This window comes from Falco punctatus (genome assembly GCF_963210335.1).
Source record: "Falco punctatus genome assembly, chromosome: 5".
Taxonomy (NCBI): Eukaryota; Metazoa; Chordata; class Aves; order Falconiformes; family Falconidae; genus Falco; species Falco punctatus.
In genome coordinates, this window is record NC_137584.1 from 12,519,507 (window position 1) to 12,546,828 (window position 27,322).

General features: G+C 37.6%; 1 protein-coding gene across 50 annotated transcripts in view; it reads right to left on the minus strand.

The window, feature by feature from the left end:
- RIMS1 (regulating synaptic membrane exocytosis 1) overlaps positions 1-27,322 on the minus strand; it is a 345,465-nt gene that overhangs the window by 161,156 nt on the left and 156,987 nt on the right. For all 50 annotated transcript variants that reach the window (XR_013928345.1, XM_080388732.1, XM_080388757.1 and 47 more), the window contains one exon: positions 588-655. Coding sequence is in view for 49 of the 50 variants with exons in the window: in XM_080388732.1 (XP_080244858.1) it covers positions 588-655 (68 nt within the window). In the remaining variant the exon portion in view is untranslated. The remainder of the gene's footprint in view (positions 1-587; positions 656-27,322) is intronic.

The window sequence follows — 27,322 nt, forward strand, 5'->3', positions numbered from 1 at the left end:
TGCTATTGTATCTGTTTGGACTCTTGCTTCATTAAATAATTATGGTCACCGTAAAAAAAATCTCAGCACTAAGTCTGCAGGTAGAATTATAATACAATTCAAAGCGTAATACAATTAAACATTTAAAGCATACGTTATGTAATAAAATTAAACATTTACTGTTAAATTCCACAACCCTGAAAAGCACATCCATGAATACTGCTCTATAGAATAATACACGTTATACAGCTCTACTGTATGGGTCCACTATATAATAAAAATCTAAATGATCGTTTCTGACTCCAAGTCAATACAAAATGTCACTAATCTCTTCCAAAGCAGCATCAAACTCACAGCTGCTTTTGTGGTATGCAATGAAATCTAGCATCATGTCTATAAAAGAATTAAATTCAAGTTAAAATCCAGGCAATTTTACTAGTATACATTTTGATAACATTTTCTTTCTAGTTTCAATTTCCATGATCTAATAAACCAGATTTTCATATGATTTGTATAAATTTTTTTTACAACAAAATACATATGCTGAACTGAAATCACTGCAAACATTTTAACTCATACTTATGAACATCTTTTTTCCTATTTCTTACCGAACTTATAGGGGATGTCTCCCTGCTATGCCACGTGGCAGGATCCAGCCAGTAGTAATCCAAGTCACCTGGAAGAATATGAATAAAAAGAAATGTGTAATCTCTCAAACAGAGAAAGATATATGAATGATTACTTCTGCATGCATGAATTTTAATCTGCAATAGTTTGAAGCCGCAAATACAAAACCTGTATTATGATCCAAATTAACTTACATCAATTTGAAAAAATATAGTCTAATAATATAAAAACAAAACCACACAATAATGCATTTATTGTACCTCTGGTTTTTCATGAATTGCACCTCAGAATTGGTTGTGCACTCTGGCTAGTTTTTACTTTGCCCAGTCATCTTCCAAGAATGGACCCCAATGCATTGCATTCACAGCCCTCCTCCTCCCGCTCGTCTCCATAACAAACACACAGGACTACAGCTAATGATGACATGAGAGAATACTCCACAAAATAGGCACTTAGCTATAGTTAAGGACAGAACTGTCAACCACACTCAAGAATCTACAAAGTAGTTGATCAATACCATGATAATGGGTACCTTACAGAAGGAGAAGCACAGGTAAAGGGTAATAGAGCCCAGGGAAAATGGTCACACAAATAAAGCAAATAGTACCAACAGCAGATGTAAGGTTGCAGTCTTCCATTTTACTCGGGACAAACTTACATACAATGTACATAAAGAATAAACCCATGAATTACAGTGGTCTGGAAGCCACAAGCCTGTTTGGCCAAGGAGGGGAATCACAGGTAGGGTTTGGGAGAAAAGGCAGCAGAGCATAACACCACCGAGAATATATATGCATTTATGGAAAGCTATAGGAAACCAACAGTTTGACTTAATGTATTACATCTGCAGAAGGCTGAGTTGGTAGCAAAAAAACTACCAACTTCACTGGCAGTTGTCTGTGGTAGAGGACCGATATAACTGTGCACTCCAAGGAGGGAAAGGATGAGACAGGAATTGCAAGAGGAAGGATATTGGGCAGTGCAATTGAGAGCGCAATTTTCTTTACGAAGAGGAAGGGTGCAGGTGATACTGGGAAGGACATAGGAAAATGATGCAGGCTAGAACAGATCCAAAAGATGGGTAAATGTAAGACTGATACAGGAGGAATAAATCTGAGGGATTTCTATGCTAGCACTAGCTTTAAACAAAATATATCTGTGAGCTTTGAACCTTGGCATTATTTCATCCCTTTGGGCATTTGCCACAGTGCATTAACAAAAATGCAATAGCATCAACAGAAATGAGAATTAAAACTCTTTCTAATGCTCTCTTACAATAACAGTAGTATATAAAAGCTTGATCTGAAATAACCAAGAAATTTTTTAATTTTATCTGAGAAAGGATTATTTTGCCATTTAGCTTACAATGGCATTAAATAGACAAACAAACAAAACCCCTACCAAACCAAAATCTAAACTATCACTTCAGAGGTGAGTTTTAGACCCTGAAGGAAATAGTCACCTCTTACTGAGGTGTACACGCATACCTGTACTTCAGGCATTTTTTCACCCTTGCTTTGACAGGGAATGTTGGTCATTTGAAATATGTTAGTGGAACAGTTTGATAATAGTGCTTTTTGAATTCACAAGTGTTTTTTTTTTTTTTTTTTTTTAATTAAATTATTATGTCCCAGTGTCAGTATTCATTGCAGAACAGGTTCACACACTTTCCTAACAATAGTCTTACAAACTCTTACCGATCATTTAAAAGCCACTGGGTAAAAATCCTATGTTATCATTAAAGTCAGATACTTACTGCCAATACCCTCAGCACTCTTAATATGCTCTACATCTTCAGAAAACTTATTTATTATGTACACTCTACGCAATACATCTTCACTATCTTACTTTATAAAGCACATCTCTATAATACTACTGTTAGATCTTACTAGCACATAGGCATCCAATAGAGGCTCAAACAAAGCATGCTTCTAGCAAAAAAATCCAAACCCGACACATGAAGAGTTTATTATTTTTGACCCTTTTTCTACAAATCTTTAGACGCTCATTATGAAATACAAGTTGTACCACTCTTTATAAACCATAAAATCTTTAATAGCTTACCATCCACATGATCATATGCTCAAGCTTGTTTTTAAACAGCTTATTATTATCATATGCATAACCACACGAGGCAGTTTGTGGATGCATTAGCTACAGCAGTTCTGCAATTTTGGAGAGCTTAAATTCAGATTAAAAATCTTTCAGTTTTAGCATCAGTTCTTCCACTTTTATAAATTTTGAAACTGCAACAAGAACAAACCCATGAACCAGACGGCTACCTCAAGTGCTGGCAGTAAGCTGGGACCTATGGCACAGAGCTCTCCAGTTTTCACTCATGGACTTAACAGTCTCCTGTGTGAGCTGGCCTGCCATCGGCAAAGCACATGTTATTTCCTCAGCAGCAACAGAGAAATGTTCAGGCAGGAATAAATGTCAGCTCCACTATGCAGGTGTGTGTATCCAAGTGCTCAAAAACATTTCCGCTCTTATCCCCCTTGCTCCCTGCTCTTTTTTCCTTTCTTTTGTCTCCAGCTTCCGGGTCCCAGTTTCCTTGCTGTTCCTCCTCCCAGTTATTGCATATGCACAACCTCTTGATTCATACATCTACCATCCTTCCCCACCAAGTTCCTGCTGTAGCAAGATCTCTCATACGTCTTCTGTCTTGGCTAACCTGCTAATTTTCCCATGCTCACCAACTACCTCCCTCTTGCTGTCTTACTTCCCTGTCTGTTTTGTTGCCATCATCCAACTTCTGCCTCCTGCTTCTGGCTTTGGTGAACTTTAGTCCCTCCTTCCCCGCCTTCCCCTCAATACTAAGCTACATCCTTGCTACGCTCTCCTTCCCACACCTAAACCTTTACCTTTCTGTCCCTTTCACCCCTCCTATCACTTCTGCGCTTTGGTAAGTTCCAGAACACCAGCCACATCCACTGAAACCAGGCACAGCAACAGTCCTTTTGCCCTCTGCTTTCAGAAGCTGAGAGCAGGAACTGCACTGCAAACCTGGCTCTACAGGGCTAGAGCAGGTACGATACACTCGGAAGACATAAAGGCAGCTAGGCAATCAGTAATCTTGACCGAAAGTGATAATGCATGAATTGGGGAGAAAAAAGTCCACACTCTTGAAAAATGGCTTGATTTTTAAATTCCCATTAAAATTCAATAGAAAATAGACCACTGGCATGCAAACTTTTGGTTGACTCTACAACTGTAAAAAGGGGTTTACAATGGAAAATGTCAGTTAATCTATATTCATAAACACTCACAGAATAAAACATACAAATTAAAACATAAAGGAACAAAACCCCCAGATGAGCTTAAAACCTATTTTATGCCAGCAACACTGATACTGGTCTTGCAATTCAATATTCTGCTGCAGAAATACTTTTAAAATTAATTTCTCCTTCATCATGCTGTCATTGCTGCTTCTTTACTGCACTGCCATATCCCAGAACTGACTGATTAATTACAGAAAATAATTTCAGTGAACTAGTATTATAAAGGAACAGGTAAATAACATGCAAAAACTTACAATCTGAAAGCAGTTTCAGAATTTCAGATTTTCTGGGGAAAGAAAACCCAAACACACACAACCCAAAACTCAAAACAGAAAAAACCTATAGATAGAGTACTCTCTCCTCTGGTACGAGTCACTAAAAATAAGTAGTAAAATAAGACAAATTTAAAGCATTATGGAGAGAAAAAAATCAACTCTTCTAAAAGCAAATAATGTATTTACATGCTTTTAAACACTTTTTAATCAATGCTATAAAGACATGAAAAACTTAAAAACAGTAAGACCCCATGAAATATACCTATACTGCACCATTACCTTTGTACATTACTGATATATTTCTAAAACAAACAAAAATGGATTTCAACTGGAAATCAAATTATCAAAAATGCATTTGCAGTTATAATGCATGATTTATTAAAACCAATGGAGTGAAACAAGTATATACTTCTAAAACCTTTTTTCCTGAGGGAGTAATTCAGAAGTTGTATCCTGACAGCAATGAGGTATTTTTTCCTATTAACACATTGCTGCTCGATTACTCTTGAACACAGATGGATATAATCATAAATCTACTTTACAAGACACCAATGTATTAAGGTTTTTTCCGTAAGAAGTCTTTTTCAGTCTTCAATAAATTTCCAGATGGAGAGTAAAACTGTTAATAAGTTGCCATAGTTTTTATATCCATAAAATGTGTGTCTTCAAAATAAAGGGAAAGCAAAATTCACACCACCAAAAACCTATTTTCTTAAAAATACTTCATTTTCAGCACCACCCATACCAAAAGCTTACTCTGGGATACTGTGATTTCGAGTGAGATCCTGCAAAGCTGAGAAGCGCTGGAAATGACAGCTTTGACTCTCTTGCAAAGCCAAAACCAGAAAATATGAGAAAGTCCATTATCGCGTATAACCAGTCATGCTGATTTTCAAGGAGTCTTTAATACTGGAGATAAAATACCCAAAGATGTTTCCCTAAATCCACCTAGACTGTATTTGTAAACTACTGATATACAACAAAGAATGTGCTTCTGGTGTTTTGCTCAAATCCAGATGCATTAGATTTGCAGCAGTTACTTAAGAAGCAGACAGTCTAATGATAAGAGTCAGTCAGCCCATGTTAGGTATTTAATTGAGCTGCTCATGAATAAAGCTGTTGTATCACATAACTAGAAACTTCCAGAATTATTTTCAGAGGCTGCATCTAAAATTATGGTGCAAACTGGCTTTTTATATAGTCAGTTTGGATCTAACACACGCAACAGCCATTTACTTTTGTTAATTTTTAGAGTCAAATATAGCCTGTATTAAACAGACAATAAAGCTTATCAAATACCTGGAACATCCTCTGTTACATTTTCCACAGTTCCCATGGAACTGGATCAGCATCTCATGGAAATGATCAATTGTTTCCCCAGGCAAAAATTAATAGAAGCCACGTATGAACCTACAGAAAATTATAAAGAAACTCTATGTATCAATGTGATTGTCTTCCTCCTTCATAGCCTGAGTTTTCAAGAGTTAGAAGACCACTCTGCATGCTATTGGTAAATGTCTTCAGCACACTTACTGTCATCAAAAACATCTGGCTGGTGATACAGATGCGACAGGTCATATTGTTAAGCAAGAAAGTACTTCTATGCCCAAGAAACAAGAAAGATGATAATCATTTTGTCGTGTCAGAAAAATAATACAGTGTATAAACAATGTGTGTTTAAAACATTCTAGTGAAGCTGATAACTAACCAGATGAACAGAAAACACAAGTACCCTGGCTTGACAGACAGCCCTCACATCTAAGTGGCAAGCAGAGAATTCAACAGCTACCTGTTGCCTATTCATAAAGGAAGTTTCACAAAAATGTTCATTATCTCCTTGCTCTCAAATCAACGCATTTCAGATGCCTACAGTTATGAACTTCAATCCTTACAGAACGAGGTCTGTGTTTTACCATTTATGCAGTTCAAGGACAGGCTGGCTCATGTGGTATGTGGGAAGAATGCACAACGTGACTGTGAAGTTTAGATTCTCTTTTGTACAGAAAAATATATAACTGCATTGGATTTGAGTTCCCTGATGGCACATGTCCTAATCACTGAAGGGTAACATACTGCAAGATGCCAAAGTTCAAATAAAGATTATTAGATATGTAAACATATATATATACACGCATACACACTCATATTTGGGGTACAGACTTGGCACATATGCCTGTGACCCCTGTAGCTCTGAAAGCTAGAGCCAGCCTCTCAGATCGTTCCCTCAATTCAATGGCATTTTAACATAATGATAACACACAACATTTTTCTATATCTTAATTTAATTTCTGAGTAACATAAAAGCACTGGAAAAGGGTCTATGGTGCATTACCAAGCAATACACTTTCAGGTCTAATAACTAACAACTTGGGCTTATCTAGCACACACTGAAAATAAATGTTTATTCCTTACTTTGTTGTTTAGAAGGACATTTCATACTTTTTCTCACACAAACTGAACACTTTGGAAGTTTATTTTGAAACAACCTCCATTTTTAAAAGTCTTTTTTAAAGTGGTAGTTTAATTGTGAGCACAGCACAGGTTGCAATTCTAATTGATATTTGCAAACAAGAAATCCAGAAATAATTAGGTCAGGAAGTACCGAACTCATGAAATAATACTATTTTGATTGTTAAGGATACTAATATTAAAATAAACCAAGTGAAAAGGAAAATCCATTTGACTTCTCCCTTAGTTATCATTGCAAAGTTGTTTAATTACAAGAGTTTGCAAATTCACCATTTTTGATGTTGAAAGGGAATGATTTGTCCATGGCTGATTCCTAAATTTTTTTCCAATATATTCTTTTTATCTGGGTGCAAGGTGAATTTTCTGTGGACTGTGTAAAATATAGCAAGTTCATGAATTTATTCAGATATTTCTTTAGCAAAGACTTTTTATTTCATGTCATGGATTGTGGGTTTTTTTTTTTTTTTTTCCTTAGTAGTACAGTTTACACATACACTCTTTTATAAGAGAGCATTGCACTCGTGTTCACTGATGGCTCAGGAAGCTTTCTCAAAAGGTATACTTGCAAAAGACCTTCCAACACAAAAACTAATGGGCCCATTTATACGTTTCACAAAGTGGACTTCCTACCTGAGTTGTCTCAGTGTTTTTAGAAGTCTTTATGAATTACTGAAAGCAAAGATTACTAATCTTGTCGACGGAGGCTTGAAGCCAAAAATCACAACCTATCCAGTCAAGTAATAAACTGAGCATTCATGCTGTTTCTAAAACTTTTAATACGGACACAAGGAACATAACAAGGAAGCTGTTCTAAGTTTCCTGAATCTCTAGGGATTCTGCTCATGAGACACCCTGAGCCAACATTATTTAGTTCCTTCGCTCAGACACTGAGTATGTTGAAGAGTTCATCAACCCTTTCCAGCTAGATGCTTATTCTTATATCAGAGACTTTCTAAAAAGTTATTCTGAGGTGTGTAAGTCTTATTGTAAGCATGTGAGTCCAAGAATATATATAATTCACAAAGGGATGGCCCTCATAAGCATGTTCTAGGTCTTCAAAAAGTGTTTTGAGTGCTAAAAAAATTGGAGAGACTTAGAGATGTCAAATACTAACCAAATAATAAACTCCATTAATTTGAAAAGTTCCTTTAAAAGCTTTATTATTTTCTTGAGGATACCAGAAAAAGTGATTAGCATTACCAAGAACTTCATATCAACAGGCAAACATTTTAATAGTTTTTTGATATTGTGATATCTAAAGAAAAATTTTATTCACAGGAGTAGCTCCAGTTGCTGATTTTCCTGACTTTGATTACTCTCAAGCGAAAACTAATTCTGTAGATGGATGGATGAGGTCTTTTTTGAAATTCAGTTTCTTTGAATAAATTTATTATTGCTCTTTAATTCCCATTCAATATTGACAATAACTTGTGTTAACAGTTTGATTTCAGTTCCTGTTTCATATAATTAACACAATTTTAACTTTGCCTAACATAGCTTTTTCTTGAAAATACTTTTGTTCAGCATGCAATTTTTGAGATCCTCAAAATGTATAGCAAGTTATCTTAAAAAGTCACATGGGCTTGTAATTTTGGACACATGGAAACATAGCTATCCTGTACACTGAAAGCCTGACCATCACTTAATAACTTTTCTGCAGTTCTGAAGGAATTCCAAGCATTTCAAGTATGTCATGCTGTTCTTCAGACCAACATATTTTTTCTTTCCTGCATTTATTGTTTAGGTTTTTTTGTTTGGTTTGATTGCCTTTTACAGGCAGGTGGGAGAAGGTATTTTAAGAAAGCTGCTGTGTGTGTTGGGTTTTTTTGAGTTTGGGTTTGGTTTGTTGGCTTTTTTCCCTGCGAAATTTAAAACCGATTCAGTAGATATTAATTGCAAAAGAAGGTGGTATTTTTGGGTCTCTTTTGGTATTTTCCTCCTGACAATTTTTTCAAAAAAAGATTCAGTTGAATATTTTTATCTTAATATTTATTAAAGACTGATTTATAAGCAAATTATAATTCAAAATCAAAGCTGAAAATAAATTCTCCTCAAATCCGAGAGTGTTTCTACATTGTCAGTAGATAGGAAATTTATGAAAGATATGAAAACCAGAAAAAAGTGTAAGGCTGAGATACAGCTGCCCACACCTTGGAAGTCCCACAGATAAAATGCCCACTGAGGTATCAGTGCCCTGGTAGCACCTGCTGCAAATAAGGTGACCAAAACGCGCTATGCCCAAAGAGGTTTATTTAAATATATATTTTCTCCTATTGTGGGGAAAGAAGAAAGGCATTTCTGCTCAGATATAGAAAGTACTACACAGTGTTTATAAACATGCTGATAGAAACAACAGCACTGGGGAGCAAGGATTCTTGTTATCCAACGGGAAGGGAGAAAGACACTGAGCCTTTCTGTTGATTGTCTGACATACACACAAAGTCATGCAGACCTTCACAAGTCACTTGCGAAATAACAAGATTGTATTTCATAATCAACGTTATGATTTCATTTTCTTGAAAACTGGTGGAGATAATTAATCTCAAATGTTACAAAAAAAAAAAAAAAAGGGAAAAACTCAGGAGAAAAGAGAACAGCTCTTGCTTGTCCTGAGCTTCAGGACTGCAGAAGGAAATGGAGCACACTAAATCCTCTGGATCATGATTAAAAAGAAAAGCACTTCAGCAGTACCACAATAGGAACCTACTCCAGAGCACCAAATTAGGAAGATAAGACTGGGGAGGGTTGGTTTTTTTAATAAGCATTCATCAGAATCATCCATTGTGCTGCATTTGAAGATAATGAAAGGTTGTAAAGGCTTTTGTTTCTCCGGTTCAGAGGGCAATACTGCAGGAAGAATCCTTGGAGCACACAGTGAGAGATCACACTAGTAAAGCAAGTAGTAAAGGATCTTTGCTTCCCAACAATAGAGAGGACATAGGTAAGGATGTGGAAGTGAATAAACATCGTGATCTTTAAAAAGAGAAGAAAGCTAAGCAGAAGAAAAAAACAAAACTTTTTTTAATATAAAAAAAAATAACAAAAAACAACACCAAAAAAACACCCAAAAACCACCACCCAACCACCAAAACCAAACCAAAACCAAAACACTCCAACCTTAGAGAAAAAAGGAAGCAGCCATGACAACAAAAGGAGTTTACCAATCATGGAAGCATTTGAAGAAATAAAACCAACGTCAGAAGCAGAACCAGCCCAATAACCAGATGAAGGAGAAGAGCAGTCAAAGACTGACCAACTAAGTAATAAATGTTTCATTTTCTAGAAAGAATCTATGCCTATGAGTAACTGAGAAACACACAAAATGTAACACAATCAGCAAAGTATGCAAAAACAATTGAGATCATTCTGCAATTATTTAGACCCTAGTACGTAACGTCTAGTACCAAGTACTTGCCATTCTAGAACATTATTGAAAAAGTGAGTCATGTGGCTCTATCAGCAAATGATACTAAGGCAGCTAAGTTTTTTGGTTTTCTGAATAAGTCCTCCTAAAAATAGACTCAAGTAAAACTCATAGCAACAAATTAACAATGTCTGTAGCATAAAAATCAGATGTTATGCCAGAGCAGACTATCTACATACAGGAAACACTAGTGTAATTCACTTCATCCTGGAGTACTTACAGACCTATCTCAAGCTCCCTCATTGACAGGAACAATTTCTCCTTGAGAATTAGTGATGGATGAAGTTCCACAAAGCTGGGAAAGGGCAAACATAGCACATATTATTAAAGGAGAGGGGAAGGGAAGAAAGCTAGAAACTATAGAATCATAGGATTGTTTCGGTTGGAAAAAACCTTTAAGATCATCCAGTCCAACCATTAATCTAGCACTTTCAAGTCTATCACTACACCATGTCCTGAAGTGCCACTCATATATCTTTTAAATACTTCCAGGGATGGTGACTTAACCATTTCCCTGGGAAGCCTGTTCCAATGCTTTCAGTGAAGAAATTTTTCCTAATACCTAATCGAAACTTTCCCTAGTACAAACTGAGGCTGTTAACTCTTGTCCTTTTACTTGTTACTTGGGAGAAGAGACCAACACCTACCTCACTCCCACCTCCTCTCAGGTAGTTGTAGAGAGCGATAACTGTAGGGAGCAAGCAACAAGGTCTCCCCTGAGCTTCCTTTTCTCCAGGCTAAACAATCCCTGTTTCCTCAGCCGCTCCTCAGACTTGTGCTCCAGACCCTTCACCACCTTCGCTGCCCTTCTCTGGACACGCTCCAGCACCTTAATGTCCCTCTTGAAGTGAGGCGCCCAAACCTGAACCCAGGATTCGAGGTGCAGCCTCACCAGTGCCCAGTACAGGGGGACAGTCACTTTCCTAGTCCTGCTGGCTAGTCAAAACAAACCACCTTCATGAAACTGAAGTGTCAATAATAAATTAACTGACCACTGCAGTAAGATAGGTAACAAACAGCAGACGTTAAATATCTTCAGCTGAGCAGGAGTTTTGTTTATGAGCATGCCATATTAGTCACACTAGAAAAAGTGTCTAAATAAAACTAGCATAAGGTGAAAAGCTATTTAGAAAGGCATATTCTGAACACCTAAAACTGGTAATAAAAAACCCCAAAGTATGCATTAAGCAGGGTCTGCCATGTTTGTCTGGGATATAGTAATAGTCAACACTCACATTACCTTTCTAGATAATAGAACAGAAACAGATTTGTTGGTGACTTAACTTTGAGGAGAAAGGAATCGCTAGTTACAGGAGACCAGGACTGGACTTCAAAGCTAACCCAACAAAGAAAAAAAAATGAACTGGAGGAGCCAGTTCAAAGCAGACAAGGATATGGCTCCACACTCAGATCAGGGTAAACAACTGTAGAAACAGGGAAAGGAAGCCAACCAGTTAAGGGCTAGCTGTGAAGAAGACGATGAGTTGGATATAATCTGTCGCAGTGGTAACAGGAGAGGACAGCGTACAAGCCTGGCTGCTGTCTGAAAACCATTACCCTTGCACTTGAGGAGTTAACCATATTGGCCAAAGGCCAGACTCAGGTGCCTTGGCTACTACTTGCTGTGAAATACCTCCACAGGTCAGACTGGTGGAAAAACTTCAGGTTTTATTGCTTTTTGGTTTTGATTTACTCTGCATCATGGTTTGTCTTCTGGGCACCTTTGCACCTAACCAACACCCTGACAGGACAGTGACCTTGATGGCAGCTCAGTCTCTCAGGTTCTCTCCTTGCAGCACACAGTTCAATTTTCAGAGTTATTATAAGAAATATAATAAAAATAAGGAATATTTAGCTTAACTTAAAGTGTAGTTATGGGGAAGAGATGAGTTAAATTTAATGTCCAGAAATATACAGATGGTCTGGTTTAATAGTGCTTTATAACGCTACTGTCTATTATATAAAAAAGACAAAATGCTCTCAAGAGAGACCAAAACTGGAACAGGGGAAGTGGGGCTACTGTAATTTTAAAATATCTTTCAGTTTTCTCAACTCCATGTTATTCCAAAGGCTGGAGATGTGCTGCTGTATGCCAGTGCCCATAGCACAGCCTTGAATCTCTGCAACGCAGGGTGCCACAGATACATACTTCTCAATCCCAACCCCACTTCACCTTCTTCATCTATGTATTTCAAGATGTGCAAGAGGTCTCTGGAAGACAGTTTACAGCTGTCTACCACAGTGAAGATGAAACAGGGGTTTTATCTTCTTTATGTAGCTATAAACAACTTACTAAATGGGAGACAGAGTGCAAGGTTTTGATCTTAAATATAGACTGGAGAGAACTTCTGATTAAACTCCATGCAGAGCTAAGGCTGACGAATGTCTCTTCCCAACCTTAGCTGCATCTTGCTTTGCTGATATTCCTGCTGCTGTCTCAGTTCCATTTCTGTTCTGATGGCTGCTCTACCATTTTCTCCAACGCGTCTCTCCAGATTCTGCCCTCAGTATACTCTTATTCCCTTCTAAGCTCTGCTAAAATAAATTAATTTCACACATGGAATTCTTCAAATATTAACTAACACTGCAATAATATTTGAGAGGATAAAACATGACTTATTCTACCATACAATCTTTAGGATTAATTCTTCTAGTGCAAAAAATACTTTTCAAAAATTACTTTTATAGACAGTGTTATCAACTACTTAAATGTAAGATTTTAAAGATCTTTGTTATTCCCAACACACTACATAATCCCCAAGGAACTTGCAATCATTAGTCCTTCCTCTCACTTTCCCCTGTGATCCTTTAGTCACAGCTGAGGACCTTATTCCAAATACAGATTATTCCCCTGCTGCCAACAAGAGGGCTGATGTCCTTCCCAGATTCAGAAAGTGCAATGCATCAGTATGATGATGCAGGGATAACATACAAAATAACCACAATTGTACATTTATTATAACCCTTATATTATTTTTTAACCATAACTGTATTACACTAAACAAACATATTTTTGTTCTATGTACATGGATTTGATGTTTTTTTCTCCCAAAATAATATGCAAAAAATAAAAGTAACAGAATCATATTCCATTCTAAACTTGTTAAAGCTACTAAGAATAGCACAATTCAGAGGATCAAGGATACATAAGTTGTCTTCTGCCAAAGAGAAATAATACACAGGAATTACTATTTGTTTCCTGAAGTAAATTTCTAAATTCTTTATCCATGACTTCTCCAAACTGCAAAACAATCATAATGCAATCAGAATACTATTATTACTTTTCCAAAACACGTTTACATTTTGATGTGTGCTTTCAAAATACATTTGTAAAAAAAAAAACTCATGCCACATAGCACCACTAATATCAAATTATATTCGACACATGAGCTTTCCAAGTACAAAAATAACTAAAACATAAACTTACAAGCAAAATGGTTCCTTATTCCCTGCTTTAGTTGAATTTTTGCTGCAAATAATATTTTACATTCAGAGGACACAATGTCTCCACCCAAACTGTCAGTTAAAGAAATCTGTTTATAAAAAGATATATTTAAAAAAATACAAAAAAATTATCTAAAACCTCAGCACTGTATAGCCACTTGTTTACCTGTCCCTGAATGCAACGTATGGAGCAGAAACTGAAGAAACCCAGCAAACATAGCAGCATCAGCAAGAGAATGGTTAAAAAAGCACAACTGTCATCTAGTAGGTTGCTGAATTCCAGCCTGCAACTGTAGCAAAACCGTAATGGAAGTAAAAATCCACTCCAGTGTGAAGGAGACGATATAAAAGAAGTCCCTAAGGTCTTTGCGTCCTTATTCTAAGACAAATTATTCTGCAGTGTCTAAAATTTAACACCGGTGACACCAAACAGGGCTACAAGAGCTCTTGCCATCAAAACAAATCTCTGCAGTGTAGTGCAAGCATCGATTACTGCATTAGTTCATACATGCTTGCTGCAACGACAAGGAGTTTCAGTCTCAAGGAGGAGTTAATGATTTTAGGAATCCAGATTTAACAATCCTCAGGAAAGAAGACAGGGAAAAAAAGCTCCCTCCTCTTCGAATAGAGCAGGAAAGAAGTTTCTAAGTGCTTTAAAGCCAATAGTAGACACAAGCTCAGGTACCTAAGTAATCAATACTACTGCTACACGTACTATTTATAGTCAGCAGTGGTGCACAAAACAAGTTTTAATGAACTGCAATAGATGAAGCAATCATGTAATGCAAATGTGGCTGGCTTAAGTTATGTAAAACTTCCCAAGCTGTAGATTTACTTCTAGCCCACTGAAAACACAATGGCTCTTAAAAAATTACCATTTTTTACAAATTAATGGGATGATTTAATACTTCTCTTACGTAGCAATGTGTGCATGGAAATGTAATTTTATATAAAAAAAACATATATCAAATAAAAACCTGACTATAACATTTATATTTCAAACTACATATTCAAGATAAAAGAGAAAAGTGGAACCTGTATACCAGCATATTTGGGAAAGCCAGATGATTAGAGAATTACAAATAATAAAATTTGCTAAATAATTTAATCTAATTTAGTCATATCCAAGCCATACAACAATAAACCTGTTTCTTTGGCAGAGACAGTCTTCCTCTGTAAAAATGTACATTCCTCTGCAGCATATCTACATACTGCCAGACTTCAGAAATACAAAAAAACTACCTGTTTAGAAACTTCAATGTGAGAAAACAAAGTAAACAAAGAGAAGATTATAAGGGATAAAATATAAATAATTAAGCTAATGAGAGCTTACAGTTCTTTCACCTTTAATAATATATAGACCTATTAGTAATAATGAAAATACGCTTTTAATCAAGTTGTTTCCCTGTAATTCTGGATCACATGATCAAAACCAAGGTACTGAAAGCTGCCTTTCACACACTATCTCACCTGTCAGTCAACAGCAAAAGCCATGGCTGACATCCCCAGCCACTGCTGACTTTCAGTGTCCCCAGTAGCACAGTATTATCAGAAACATAATACAACTGTCTACATCTGCTTTTCTCACGGACATGTCCTCATTAGATGATTCTTTAGAGGAGGACAACGTCCAGGCTTCACATACTCCAAGAGATCATCTTGACATCTACTGATGAGGAAACGTACACCCAGCTTTCTTCTAAAGCTGGAGAACATTTCTCACAAAAGGGACAAAAGAGAGACTATGCCAAGTGCCCGGCACTTCCACAGCTCATCCATTCCCCCAGTGACTGCTCTGCACTACTCCTTACAGGACCTTCTCCTATTCCACTAGGGCTGGCGTTGAGGGCTTTGTTTCACAGTTCACCTCACGTGGATCCTGAACGTTCACCTCATCTTGCAGCATATACCAAACAAGGCAGGGATTTTGCCACAACTCAACAGATGAAAAATACTTATTTGCTACAACCTTAGAACTTTAAATGAGACTGGACTATATGGGGCTGTTTTCCAACTTCTTTAAAATCATAGAATCATAAAACCACAGAATCATTCAGGTTGGAAAAAGACCTTTAAGATCATCAAGTCCAACCATTAACCCAGGACTGCCAAGTCCATCACTAAACCATGTCCCTAAGCACTGCATCTATGCAATTACTTAAATGCCTCCAGGGATGGTGATACCACCACCTCCCTGGGCAGCCTGTTCTTTTCTGTGAAGAAATTATTCCCAATATCCAACCTGAACTTTCCCTAGTACAAACTGGGGCTGTTTCCTCTTGTCCTTTTACTTGTTACTTGGGAGAAGAGACCAACATCCAGCTCACTACCTTCTCCTCTCAGGTAGTTGTAGAGAACAATAAGGTTTCCCCTGAGCCTCCTCCTCTCCAGGCTAAACCACCCCAGCTCCCACAGCCGCTCCTCATAACACTTGTGCTCCAGACCCTTCCCCAGCCCCGCTGCCCTTCTCCAGACACGCTCCAGCACCTCAATGTCCCTCTTGTAGTGAGGGGCCCAAACCTGAACCCAGGATTCAAGGTGCAGCCTCACCAGGGCCCAGTACAGGGGGACAATCCCTTCCCTGGTCCTGCTGGCCACACTGTTTCTGGTACAAGCCAGGGTGCTATTGGCCTACTTGGCCACCTGGGCACACTCATATTCAGGCACTTGTTGACCAGCACCCCCAGGTTCTTTTCCCCCAGGGCAGCGTTCCAGCTACTTTTCCCCAAGCCTGTAGCATTGCATGGGGTTGTTTTGACCCAAGTGCAGGACCTGGCACTTCTCCCTGTTAAATCTAAATGTTCCTATCATTCCCATGGCATGCATGTGTTTGTGAAAAAAAAAAATAATAAACTGTTCTCCCAAATGTATTTAGAAAGGTTGTTTCTGCCCCACAAAGCTGTTGAAACTCTCACTGTCTCTCATTCCCCTGCATGACAGATACACACAACCTCTGCTCCTCCATCCCCACATCAGGTAGTCCTCAACACCAGTTTTACCCACTGCTCTCCCTGGCCATGAGATCTGTCCAAGCCCTGCCTATGTAGCCCTGTCTAACAGCTTCAGCTTTAGACGATGGAGGTGTCTGCAAGTGTTTGCTGAAAAGTAAGGGAAAAGAGGAGCCACAGATGAGCACTCTCAGGTCAGAAAGGGCATTTTGCAGAAAAGGACAGTGCCACCAACTGCAGTGTGCACTGCATATCCCTAAGGGCGGTTCTCATTCCTCCCAGCCCCAAAGGGCCAGAAGCTCCAGAGCTCTTCTGGCTGCCCCAAAGACCCATCTGACAGTTTGAGAATCAAATGCTAATACTGATAGTTGGTTTATTTCCTTTTACATCCATTAATAGTTGCAAGGCAATAGGAAACTAACTGGAAATCTGGTTATCGTCCTGTTGTCCTACTAAAAATACATAATTCAGTTATAGCCCATTTTAAACCTTTGCTTTGTATAACATTGCCTGTGTACTCTCAGGATGTTTTTACCCGTGCAAATTATTTTACTGCCACTCTTCTCTGAGGCAGACTGCATTGAGCATCTGATACTTAGATTTTCACCATCATATTTTAGCTCCTTCATAATCTTCCTGTTAAGAATTTTTCTAGATCTTATTCCATATATGATACTCCTGAATTTATAAAACTTTCTAAGATAATTAGAAAAGAATGAGATTGAACAATCTCACAAAGATATCCAACCCCAGCAGTTGTCACGTTTTAAGACATCCAAGTCCAAGCATTAAACGTACTACTCAGTTTTATGGCTGGGTGAAAATGCAGCTTGCCTCTAAACTAAAAGTTTTGCAACACTTTTTTTTGAAAGAAGAAAGCCAGAGAATGGTCCCAATATTAATACAGTAGCACAGAAAGAGCAATTCAAGGGAAAAAAGCTATGCTTTAAGTTAGAATTTAACTTAGGAAATGAGAGAAACAACAGAAATTATCTGTGTTATGGTCTCCAAACTTCAAGCCAAGTTCTAACAGAGAAGAGATTCTGACACAATTGCAGGAGTCTTGAATACAATATTAGGTATTGTACGTGGTTTTTTGTACTGTTTCATATTCCTGGTTATTGTGGGAGATTCACAGCGACTGGACAAGGCAAACACCACATGTCTCTTAAAGGAAGGCAAGAAAAAGGACCTGGGAGACTACAGACTGGGAAGGCTAACCTGAGCCCCTGGGAAAGTTACAGAGCAAATACTTCCAGAACGCTGTCCCAAGCACATGAAGGCCAAGAAGGTGACTGGAAACCATCAGTATAGATTTACCAAAGACAAAACATGCCTGACCAATATGATTTCTGGACCTGCAGACAAGGGGAGAGTAGCATGTTTAACATAACTGTAGGCTTTCAACCAAGTCTCTCAGAATATCCTTATAGCTGAGTTGAAGAGGTATGGGTTGATTGGTGAACTACAAGGTGGTGGAAAACTGACACAACCACTTGACTCAAGTGATGGTTGAAGGACTGAAGTTCAACTGGTGGTGAAATGTTACATATGTAAAAAAGTATCATAACAAAGACTTACGGGGAGGAATCAAGTCTTTCCTTTGCTCAGCAAGCAGCACTCCAAACCACAGAATGCTCTCCTAAGAACATAGAAAACTTCAACGTAGCTTTTAGCTATTCATCCAGAACTAAACCCAGCAGAAAAAAAGTACTTGCTTCCGATGGGTTAAGTGCAGAGTCTGGGTGACACTGGGCTAATTAAAACACTTCTGTTCTCTGTGCACTCATGCAATGTAAGTGCATCTTCTCTGCAGTAAAGTATTGCCCAGTGAAGAGGACCAAGTATTTCTCAGATTCTTTGGCAAAATAGTTGTAATTGCAAAGACAACTGTTGACCATTTACCACTTCCAAGAGAAAGACTTCTATATAAAAGCATACAAATACATACATCCACACATACACAAGTGGTCTTTTCAACAGATTGACATAGCTGTCACTTCTTACAGCTACTGAGAAAAATCAGAGATTAAGAACTGAGATAACTGTGGTGAAAAAGACACATAGCTTCTAAAAGGGATGTCTGCCCTCAAACAACCAAACTTGTTAGAGCTCATCACTGTTCCTTTCCATTCAGGTGTGCATATTCTGTTTATATTCTTGGCCAGCTGGCAAAAAACAAAAGCATGAAAGCAGAAATGATGTAGTCACCCCAACAGAGGGACACACTGGAGCTAATAAGTTTGGCCTTTTATTTAGCTTGGGATAAGTAATGTCATGCTGTCATTATTCCACAGCTTTTAGTTCAAAACTTGATCTCAGCTAATCAGTTCAAAGTAGAAGTGAAGTAACTTGCCATCTGTCTGAAAAACACAAGCAAATGCACACAGGCTATGGTGTGACTTCCCAGACAAGTGACTCTATCACATTTTCCTGAAAGTTCTTTTGGGGAGCTTTACAGAACATTACCTGCAACTTTACAGCAGACTGGAAGCCATCCCACTACCTGCTGCTGCTGTATCCTTCATTTCCAAGTTCCATTGCCAATTGGTTAGCGCTGTGCTGCCACCAATATTCTGTTTCCCCATCCTCTACCCCTGATTGGTTTGATTGCTCTTGACTCACCTGAGGAAGATGATAATGACAGGGAAATTCGAAAGAGACGAGAAGAGTGCTCACTAGAAAACCTACACTGGGCCTTAAATCCCTTAGATGTAGTGGTTGAGATCTTTGCTATTCAACCTTCATGATGCAGTAATTTTGCTGTTTATCTTAGTTACTTCAGACTATTAAAACAGCCAGCATCTTCTCAGGTTGATCATTTTGATGCTTGGCTTTGGCTGAGGAAGACCTACTGACGTCAAGACAAAGAACGTCAGTGCTGAACTATCAGATTTACGTATGACTTCTGGACTTCCTCCAACATCATAGGTTGATGAATTGACCTCTGTATGAAAAGAGATTTTGTGGAGTACTTTTCTTTGTGATAAGGGCAGTACTTAACAAATTAACTTACAATATCTATAAAAGATCTGCTGTATAGCCTTTTGAAGAGCCAAAGGTGGTCTTAACCAAACCCTAATTCAAATTATTTGCTCAACCATTCAGTTGCTAACCAAAGCCAGATGCTTTCAGTGAAATGGTGACTGACATGCAGACACTGATTTTCCAATTTACTGACCAGTTGTATCAAAATATTCTTTTTGTTCCCAACTTTTAACTATTATTTCTAGTCGCTACGTTGTTTTCCATAGAGACAAATATCTACCAACTCTCATGCCCTACAGCATGGTAGACGTGGAAGGCCATTATTCAAAGTCTCTTTCTTGCCTACTGGAGGGTAAATTGGGATGAAGTGGTGGTATGACAGCCATGCTTTGATAGCCATGCTGAGGTGCAGGCTTGAACTTACACAACTACCTATTACTTCCTACTACCTGTAGGAAGAGACCACAGGCATCTAACCTGCACCTGAGTCTTCCCACCAAAAGAGAAGCCAAGCAAAAAGTATAATCTTCAAATCTGAGCTACAGCAAAAATAGGAGATCCAACCTACAGTGACAATGTTTCTTATTTAATTCAGCCACATCACCTTACCAAAACTCCTTACAACAGTATTTTTTTCCTTCCAAAACGCCACACACACCCCCCATTACAAAACATAACAAAAGACAACGCATACGCTGAACTGATTCATGTTCTATGATTGAAAGGCTATGATTGAAAGGTTATACAGACAAGCACGATAAATACCTGTGTGTCACCAGTTCATTCTGTTTCACTATTTCAGGACATATTTGACAACTTGATTCACATTCTGTCCTTTCCCTTACTGCCTAAGTCTGTGTAGACATGGTTTAATTTCCAGCTCCTCCTGCAAGTCAGACTCCCCCCAGATCTTTTAATTCTAAAAAATTCAGTTTTAAACCTAGAAATTAAAGCAGTGGTACCATACTTACTGACCATTTCAAAAGGTGAACCTCTGTTAAATAGCATTTTCTATTACTTTAAAAATGTTATATACATCCAAACAAAAATAAAAACAAAAGCAAAACCCACACATCTAAACACAGGGTTTAATGGTGACCATGTTGTTTGTTTAAGCATTGCCAGAAAATTCATTCCTACTACTTATATAATTTTCTAGGTCAAAGTAAGATTACATCCACAATAGCACAGATAACTGATGCCTGACAATGCACCTTAATATTATTTGTTGTTTTAACTTGTTTTTTTCTTAAAGGGAAAGCGTGCTGACAGATTTGAATTTTAAAGGAAATATTTGAAGAGAAGTCAAAACGTAAATGGTATGTTCATTTAAAAAAAAAAAAGATAATCCCCTTATAGGCAAAAATTAACATAATCTTAGTGTCTCCTTTCAGTGGCTTGTAGAAATAGTAATTCCCTAAGACTTCCTTGAGAGTGAGATTTAGAACTGGCTAACAGGAACAGATTAGTCAACTTTTTCTATAACTGATTTCAGAGCAACATTTTTGTGGAAAAGAGCCCACAGCAGCACAACTAAGTTTATTCTTAACTGTTCAGTTCAGTTCCCATTCCCAGGGACAGTTTTACCATCCCACAGACAGTGTCTGCTTAAAGACAGTGATGACTCCACCACTGACTAATCTGCAACACCTTCCCCACGGGAGATAAATGAATCTACCTGAGTATGCTAACAAGGTTCAGCATGTAACATAAAAATTGGCAGTAACAGCAAACACAAGAATGTTCTGAGAATCTGTATCTATTTATATTTGTATTTATGAGTTGCCTTTGTGAGGTTCAGTTTAATCTGTAAGTGCAAGTCACTTTTATACTATATTTAAATAAAATCTCAGCCTGTACAGAATACCAAAATAGCTGGCATCCCATGTGTTTTGATGCAAAATTACACCAACTTGTTGTAGCAGAGCTATGGAGCACAACAGACAAGAACTGGCATTATAATTCTGAGTGGCCCAGGACTTTGGGGAGTTGAAAAAATAAAAGGCTGTCCACTAGCCCTCAGTTCATGGCACTGATTAGTATTCACTGCCTGAGCAGAGGTTTTTTGCTCATCTCACAGTTCAGGTGAGAACTGTATGAATAAACTGCACAGAGGTTAAAGCAAGTCAGCTGGGGAGCATTGCTTTGCACAGCATGAGCTACCCGCTCTACAAACCTGTCACTCCTACCCAAAACTTACAGGAGCTGGGTGCCAGGTTTTGCAATTCCCACTTGAGATGTGGGAGCAGGGACTGTATCCAGCTGCTTCAGAACAACATTTCTTCTGTGGCACCTGCTGACAATCTTTAATGCAGAAGACTGACTTTCAAATACTTCACAAAAGGAAAGAATATAATAAAAATCTGCAGAACTGTATATTCACACGTAGCTTTATTCACTACCTCTAACACCACTCTGGGGTGGTGCCTTACAAGTACACATCATGACTCCTGAAGTATTTAATGCAACAGATGTATGGGAACGCACACATGCCTTCTAAGAGTGCAGATGCATTCTAATTCATACCAACATCTATGTATATATTCAAAAGCCTGTACGCCCCCCCCAAAATCTTGTCTTACTAGTATCATGAAACTACAATTAAAAAAAAAGAATATGAAAGCACTCATATGCATTATTGTATCTTTTCTTTCTGATCCTGAACCTACTTCACTGCAGCATTCCTGAATCAGGTAACACAGTGTGCTCTCATTAAACAAGTGGTTTTTATACATTATGTCACAGAAAAAAATAGGTTGGAAGGAAATACACTTTGGGTAAGTAAGAAGATAATATGCAACTTCACCAAAAGTATCAGCAAGATTTCTTAAGCACACACATAGTCATCTGTAAATGCGTATCAAAGCTTCCCAAAATTTTGAAAATTTGGCTCATAATTCTCAGGGGAAAAAAAAAAAAAAAAGTACCTTTTTCTTGCAATGTTTACTTGTTCCTGAGGATAGGACTAAACTCATGTAATGAATTAACTGCTTCCAAACAGCTATACTTGTCAGTGTAGTTTCCATATCCGGAATATATTTCATACACTGCCTCCAACAGTGAACCTACAGGACAATGTAAATCTGCCTTCAGAAAAACACACAGAGATAAGATCTGAAAAAAAGGTTTTTAATTTACCACTTCAAATAGGAAGGTGTGCCTGCATTTCCAGATTCTCCCTTTGCTAAGAGAGAAATTGTCTTGCATAGAGTGTGATAGATCAAAGTTAGATTTGACTGCTCCATCTAGTGGCTTACTAAACACAGTTTTAATGGTTAAGAACTCGTGGCCTAATGTTAAAAAGGGCCGCATATGGTGCTGGCTTCTTCTCTGAGCAACACAGCAAAATAAATTCTTAGCACCTAGCTCTTTTAATAACATTACATAAAAAATAATCTCCAAAAATGAAATAAAATTTCATGGAAGTTTAATATAGTTAGGTCCATAAAAGTAGGTAAATATTATACACTATTAATTATTGGGTTATTTATGCTGTTTAGTTAGTAAACTTTAATAAGAATGGTAAAGAGTTAGAAATCGTTCATTTGAATTTACAAAATGTTACACTCATATTTGAGTTAACATTTCCAGTGAAAAAAATATCTTACATTTTCAGTAAAAGAAACAAATTAATAACAAGCCAACCACTAAAACATATACTCTGATTCTTACCTACAAAAGTAAATTTCAAAGCTCAGGTCTGATTCAGAAAGTGACTTCCTACTCTGTAAAGGACAACTCAAACAAATCTAGAGGACCACGGATTTTTAGAGAGAAAAAGTAGCATGTGCCCTCAAGTCTGTCCAAGGCTGTTCCATAGCAATTCTAAAAAATACTGAGATCTCAGATGCTTTAGAAAACTGGTACAATAACATGACCAAGTTGCTTTAAATAGAACATTTTTCCAACAATCATTTTAAGAATAACTAATTAGAATTGAAGCTCCTATTGCAGAGGAAAGAATTCCCAAACTGAGGACTAGGTTTCAAAACCTGGAACTTTAAATTCTAAAAATCAATGTATACCATTAAATCATTAAATACCTGTGAGTTAAAATCAGATTATGATATTAAAATCAGATGCATTATATGCTTCATTTCTCCTTGTTACATGTCTGAAAACATTTTGTTTTAAATTACACATATGACAGAGTAGCCAAGGGATATAACCATTTTACTTATACTGCCACTACACCTAGCTCCCACAGCTAACACCATAGATATATTAAGATAGGGCTCTATATGCAATTAAAACCTCTATGTAATGAAAGTTAAAACATATGCTTAAATTATTTATAGATCTGTGCTTATAATTGCAAAATAATCCCATGCTAGCTGTGGCCCAAGTGAAGCATACAATAGACATTGTCAAATAAACCTTTCCAGTCCAATGTTCCAATACCCCATCTTCCCTTCAAAGGCATTATTTAGATTTGGGAAGTTCAGATGAGCCACGTTGCTCCTGCACGCTTCTCAACTTGCTCAACAGACCAAGTTAGCCTTGTTCTAATCTGCATATAAGGTACAGCAAAGCCACAGGTCACAAAGGAAAGAAAGCTGATATTTGCTTTTCTAAAATAGAAAAGGTCATGTTTACAGACAGGAAGCAAATGTGGAAAGAAAATATTCTAAATAAAACGTTCTATTAGAAGTTGTTTCATGGCTAGGAAGAAAGTGTAATAAAATATTTAATACTGAGGGTCTAAAAAAATATTGCTGTAGGCATGCATGCAGCATCACGGTATTTCTGAGACCAAGGCTCTCTTACAAAATACCTCCAAGGTTGAAATTATTTAACAGTTAGAAGCTCTACATATACTACTTCTGCCATCAGTCAAGGGAATGTGCTGAGGAACTCACGTATAAGAGAGTATTTTAAAGAAGCTAAACATGTACACATGCAGAGATTTCAAGTGTTGGAGGACTCAAAAAGTAACTAACGCAACTTTCCTTCTCAAATTTTAGAGCAGTTGGGTCTCTGTAGAGGGAGGCGGTGAACTTATTAACAGTTAGGCTAGTAGCATGTAGGTCCTAGCTGTCTACTGCATCTGTTAGCCAGCAAATAATCACTGTTGCATATTACACTTTGCATATCCTGCTTGCAGACTCTCTGTTCTCACAACAAACTTACACAGAAAATACAAAAACAACTATCAAACTAAAGATAACACTGTAAAACTCTGCCCTGTCTTTATGTGTCTTCAACCTGAGTGGTATGTCAAAACAAACTCCTGTCTCCTTTTGAACTAAAACCATAGAAGAGTCCTCTACTTGGACCAGAAGAGCAACATGATCAGTTCTAAGAACCCTTACATTAAGGTCTTAAAAACTGGGGGAGGGGAAGGGGAGCAGTAACTAATGAAAAATTAATAAAGCAGCAAGTTTCCATGCACACAACCATCAAGCTGTCATATCCTTTAGCAGTAGGTCCACCAGTCAAAAACTCAAAAAACAACAACAACAAAAGACACAAAAAACAAAACCCCCAAATAAAAAACCACCGTTAAAAAAAGCAACAACAAAAACCCCACCACAAATAAAAAAAAAACAAAAAAAACAAAAACATCCCAAAGGCTGAAAAAGGCTGTAAGGTCTGGGAATCTGGTCTTTTTATATGAGAGAAATAGCTCCACAATGCCTTTATAAGCAATAACAGTATACACATATGAATCACTTCGTTACCTGATAGGAAAAGCAAGCAGACAAAAAAAAAAAAAAAAAAAAAAAAAAGGTAATTTAGCTGATTAACAGCAAATTAATAGGTAGTGAGAACATGAATCTAGGCTCAGTTTAAGCCCTTGTGGCAGGCAATCAGCAGTTAACCACAAGAGAATACTGTCCAGCATCTTCTGGCACTTGCAATCAGAAATTCTGCTGGATGCTGACAAATTGAAGGAAAAGGTACCCAATAGTAATATGTCCTTGCATTAAATAAGCATACTATTTTATTATCATCAAAGTAGGTCGGAGTCTTAGTCATGGACTGAAATCCCACTAAGTTAGGCACTGTACAAACACAAAAAGAAACCCCAGACTTCACTGAACTTGCAATTTAAATGCAAGGCAGACAAACAAGAAACAGTGACTACATTTTTATCAGTGTATTAGACAGTGCCAAGTGGATTGTCTTTCTCGCTCTGTCACTAGAGTAACCCTGGAACAGTTGCGCCCTGGGTCAGTTAGCATTCGCCCATTTATTTCTATGCAGGAGACAGGCCAAGAATAAATCCTAATAGACAGCTTCCATGCAGCCTTTCTCTTGAGGAATGCAAGAGTTTCATCATATGGAAATGCACCATGTTTTGTTACTTGGCCAGAGATGTCAAAGAATGGCTCTTTAATTTACTAACAGAATAAATATAGCCAAAATACCATATAAAATGTGCACATTTGAAAACATAACTCTTATGCTTTTTATCATGGGTGGAGAAAAGAATTAACATCAGTGGTTCCAAAGTGTAGGTGGGAAGGCCCAGATTTTGAAGTTTTTATGTTGTACAGAAGGACAAAGAAGGAAGGAAGAAAGCGTTCGAGCGATGCAAAACACATCAGCAAAGATGGGAAAACAGTGTTCAGAGGGACATTCAGAATGGACAGGAACAGGATGAAACCATACATAATTAGTTAAAGGAAATACAGACATTTCATAATTATTAACCTTCTTTCTGACACAATCAGGTTTTTCCTAGAGGCCATTTATCAGCACACTGATTTCAGGAAGCTCAAACAGGCCAGTCTATCTATTCAAAGTTGTGCTGAAAGAAAGAAACCGCAACGGTTCCTGTGTATTACAGAAATTAAGTGCATTATTATAAGCAATTAAAAAAAAGTATCAAAGAAATATTAACACAAAATAGTAAGCAATAATACTCAGTACCATACTGTATAATCCCTAAGTTTGGACTCAATAGGATGATCTGAATGAATACACTGAATCTAAGTATCTAACAAAAGGAAAGAGAATGAACATTTTCAGAAAATAACAGAATCAGATGCTTGTTTGTTCCTAATTAGCTCTATATTTAACTAAAATTAACTCTAAAATTAATAAAAGTGTATGTATTATTCTATATTAAGCCAATAATTAATTTACCTTTTTCTTTCACAAGCTTTCATTTTTCACCCGCAAGGGGGGAGCTTCCCCATACAGTTGGAAAAAAGCAAAGGTTTGGATTCCAGTCCACCTGAACTCGGCCCTCAATATGCTGCACAGATGATCCACAATTATGCAGCTTTACCAAACAGTTTGCTTCATGCTTCACAGTTTTCCTCTAGCTCTCACATCAAAAGACTGAGTAAATCCTGAGTAGCAGCTCATATAGCTTTTATGATCTACAAAAAATACATGCATGTGCAAAATACTCAGTAGTAGGATGTGGTAGGGGAAAGGGTCATCTTCTAGTCATAATGCCTGAGTAAATCCTGAGTAGCGGCTCATATAACTTTTATGATCTACAAAAAATACATGCATGTGCAAAATACTCAGTAGTAGGATGTGGTAGGGGAAAGGGTCATCTTCTAGTCATAATGCCATGCCACGTTTCAGGCTAGCTAGTTTGAACTCCACTGTGTAGCTGCATTTTGGAAAGTGCTCAGCAACTAAAATCTGGGCAAGTTTTTTTAAAACCTTTCAGCTCCCTCTTGGACCCTTAAAAAGTGCTCCATGACCTGAAGCTCTCGCTGCTTTTCTCACGCCTGCTACATCCAGTGCTTTCTGTATGGAAAACACCTGACTGCTCAATGTTCTTGAGAATTGGTCTTCCATGGAGAAACCTAAAGAAGTCTGGAGTTTCTCTGCAGGTCCAAACACTCTCACAGCTCCTGAAATTAAAGCCAACCTGCTTGTCAGGTATTAAGTCTTTTTGAACATATGATCCTAATTCCTCCC